Source organism: Lipotes vexillifer, unplaced genomic scaffold (genome assembly GCF_000442215.2).
Source record: "Lipotes vexillifer unplaced genomic scaffold, Lipotes_vexillifer_v1.1 scaffold1466, whole genome shotgun sequence".
NCBI classification, from domain to species: Eukaryota; Metazoa; Chordata; class Mammalia; order Artiodactyla; family Lipotidae; genus Lipotes; species Lipotes vexillifer.
The window spans coordinates 51,023-54,103 of NW_006796989.1; the positions used below are offsets into that span (position 1 = coordinate 51,023).

The 3,081-nt window shown below is 38.4% G+C and overlaps 1 protein-coding gene and 1 pseudogene across 1 annotated transcript in view; one reads left to right on the forward strand and one right to left on the reverse strand.

Annotated features, from left to right (window-relative positions):
* Positions 1 to 3,081, reverse strand: part of EPB41L5 (erythrocyte membrane protein band 4.1 like 5) — a 60,491-nt gene that overhangs the window by 21,676 nt on the left and 35,734 nt on the right. The window contains 1 exon segment of the mRNA XM_007469134.1: positions 3,051 to 3,081. This exon segment is cut by the window's right edge and continues 1 nt beyond it. Within this exon segment, the coding sequence (XP_007469196.1) occupies positions 3,051 to 3,081 (31 nt within the window).
* On the forward strand, positions 1,054 to 1,741 carry LOC103075521 (60S ribosomal protein L10 pseudogene; annotated as a pseudogene).

A 3,081-nucleotide genomic window follows, 5' to 3' on the forward strand; every position in this document is an offset into this window, starting at 1 on the left:
TCAAGACCCATTTATTAATAAAAACTGCTAAGAAGATTAGATTCTTTCTTAAACTACAAGGCATTCATAACACCCAGACCATTCCCAAAAATAAATCTAGCTTTGACTTAAGACTTACCTGTCTGTACACACAAATCAAGCACTCGCGGTTGGTAGTATATTTTCAATTAAATGTCTTTCTCTTAATTTATTCATATGTTATAATGCTTAGCTTTTGAAAACCTCTTTTAGACTTCCATAGAGAAACACCTTTCGATCGTATATTGAATAAACAAAAATATTTATTAGCAATCCTTAAAAAACAATTAGCTGGCATCTGTTAAGAAGCTAATATGCACAGAACATGACATCAAATATCACTGTAAGAAATAATCACCGTCCTTCCTGGAATTTTAAATTATTAATCTCAAAGAAATAACAAAAAAAAGTTACTAAAAAATATCTTGTGAAGGCAGCAGGAAAAGAACTGGGCAATGAACAGACATTTATGTGCCCATCTGTGGTTATCTCTGAACCGGGCTTGGGGAAGGAGCGGAAACAATGATTCTAATATTCTATTCTTTAGAAATATTTCCTTTAAAAAAATATTTTACTCTAATTAAAATATTTCCATTTTGATAAAAAATTTGGCTGTGGAAAGAAAAAGTACATGAGAACTACTCTGATCATAAAAATGGTAAATAACTTGCTTCCTGAGCATCTAACACACTAGACACATTACAGATGTACTGTCATTGAACTTCACAACAACCTTGGAAAATATTCTCACTCCTACTTCACTGCTGAAGAAAATGCTCTTCTGTCTGGATCACAAGTTCTTTAAGAAGCCCCAAACCAAATCTGCTACATAATGTTGTTCAGGATATATACTAAAATGTGAAGGACTGAACTTGAGAGTGTGAGAAAAGTGATAAAGATTATTCTGATAAAACAGAAAATCATAAATGTGAAGCAAGGAGCTCATTTTATGAAGACGGGAGTAACACTCCAGCTGAATCACTCTTCAGGACCTTAATGGTTAGTAGGACTTGGTAAGCTACTAGACACGGGACAATGAGATGCCTAAGACATAGTCTGAAGTTTGGAGGAATCACAACAGTAGCGGTGCCACACCCACTATGCGGCCACATGGCATCAGATGAGGATGAGCAGCTCTGCTCCAAAGCCCTGGAGGCTGCCCGTGTCTGTGCCAATGAGGACCAGGTAAAACGCTGGGGCAAAGATGCTGTTCACAGTCGCGCGCATCCCCACCCTTCCCACGTCATCCGCACCAACAGGATGCTGTCCTGTGCTGGAGCTGATGGGCTCCAGACAGGTATGCAAGGGGCCTCTGGAAAGCCCAGGGCACAGTGGCCAGGGTCCACACTGGCCAAGTCACAATGTCACCGCACCAAGCTGCAGAACAAGCAGCATGTGATCGAGGCCCTCCACAGGGCCAAGTTCAAGTTCCCTGGCCGCCACAGATCCTCCTCATCTCCAAGACGTGGGGACTGACGAATTTTAACGCGGATGAACTTGAAGCACGGTGCCAGAGACCCAGCTCACGCCGGATGGCTGTGGGGTCAAGTACCCCCCTAACCGTGGCCCCTGGACACGCAGCGGGCCCTGCCCTCGCGAAAGCCTTGGCGCCGTCCCTCCTTATGTGTGCCCACCAATACATCCTACTTTCTTGTCAAACAAAAAAAGGTGCCATGGATGCAAGAGAAAAGTAGGAAAGATTTTATTCAGGGAAAAAATATGACAGGTAGGGTTAAGAGATTAATATTACACAGCCACATGCATGAATCGGACAATGAGTATTTAGTGAGCATTACTTTGAATGAGTGTTTTGTTAAATAGACAAAAAATGTATAAAAATCATATTTTCAAGAAGTGTATACTTTGGCAGTCACAAAACTTACGAGACACAAAATATAAGAAGCAGTAAGTGGTGGAAAACAGATGCTGAAAATGACAGCTTTTCTGTAGATCTGAGAGTTTCAGAATTAACAACCTCACACAGCAATTAATAAAACAAAAAATGTGCTTTCAAGAAAAGATGCATGCAATTATACAGCGTTATCATTACAGTGCTAGAGGCACAGCACTTCCAAACTACTATCTATTTGACTTTCTAGCAGATGAGAAAACGAGTTTTAGTTTGTAGACAGACTACAATTTACACTAGCAGCAAATTTTTGAAGTACAGAAATTTCCTTCAGTCACCAATCCCTCTAGCGACAGACAAATATGCTTTCTAAAACAGGAGAAGCACAAAATAAGCAAAATAATAGGTTTACCATAAAACATGAAAATTTAGTCTCATTATTATCCACACAATGGAAAATAAATACTGCTGATCTTAGAGAGATTGGGGATAATATGGAATCACCCTAAAAAAGCATAGAATTATTAATGTCTTAATAATCATTAAATATTGCTTTTATTCTAGTATATACGGATACTCCAGTCAGGATATTTCTTTCCCTTTTGTGAACAAGGACTGAAGATTATTATTTTCCCAAAACATCAATTTTTCAGAAGAGAATACCTAAGTTCAACAAATATTTGATCAGTATAACAAGGTACAAAAGGGTAAGTTTTTCATTAATCTCACTGACCGGAAAACGCTTATTAAAAAATTCTTAAAATAACCATCAGGAACTTTTAAATACATGCTAAGTATTTCTTTCATGGATTTATTTTTAAGGATAAGACTAAAGAAAGCAAACCAGGTGGTACAGCAACAATTTGCTCATATATCCCTGAATTCTCTTTGAAGGAAAAAAATTAGCTGAGGATCCAACTAAAACAGATATTGAATTATCAAGTAGACTGCAATTTCTGTTTGAAAACACTATTAGATGGAAAGGGAGCAAGTACAGACAAAGGGAAGAAAAGGAAGGCAATATCTAAAAGGAGGGAAAGGCAGAGCTGGGTCCTGATACACGTTTACACAAACCGTGGCTGTTCTTTTCTCACACATCACTTTGAATTTCTTGAAATTCCTCAAATGCACACAAAGAAGAATTATGCTTCACTCTTAACAGGCAACATAAAAAACTGCTTACCCTGCAAGTTATAAGCTGCCAACTGAACCGC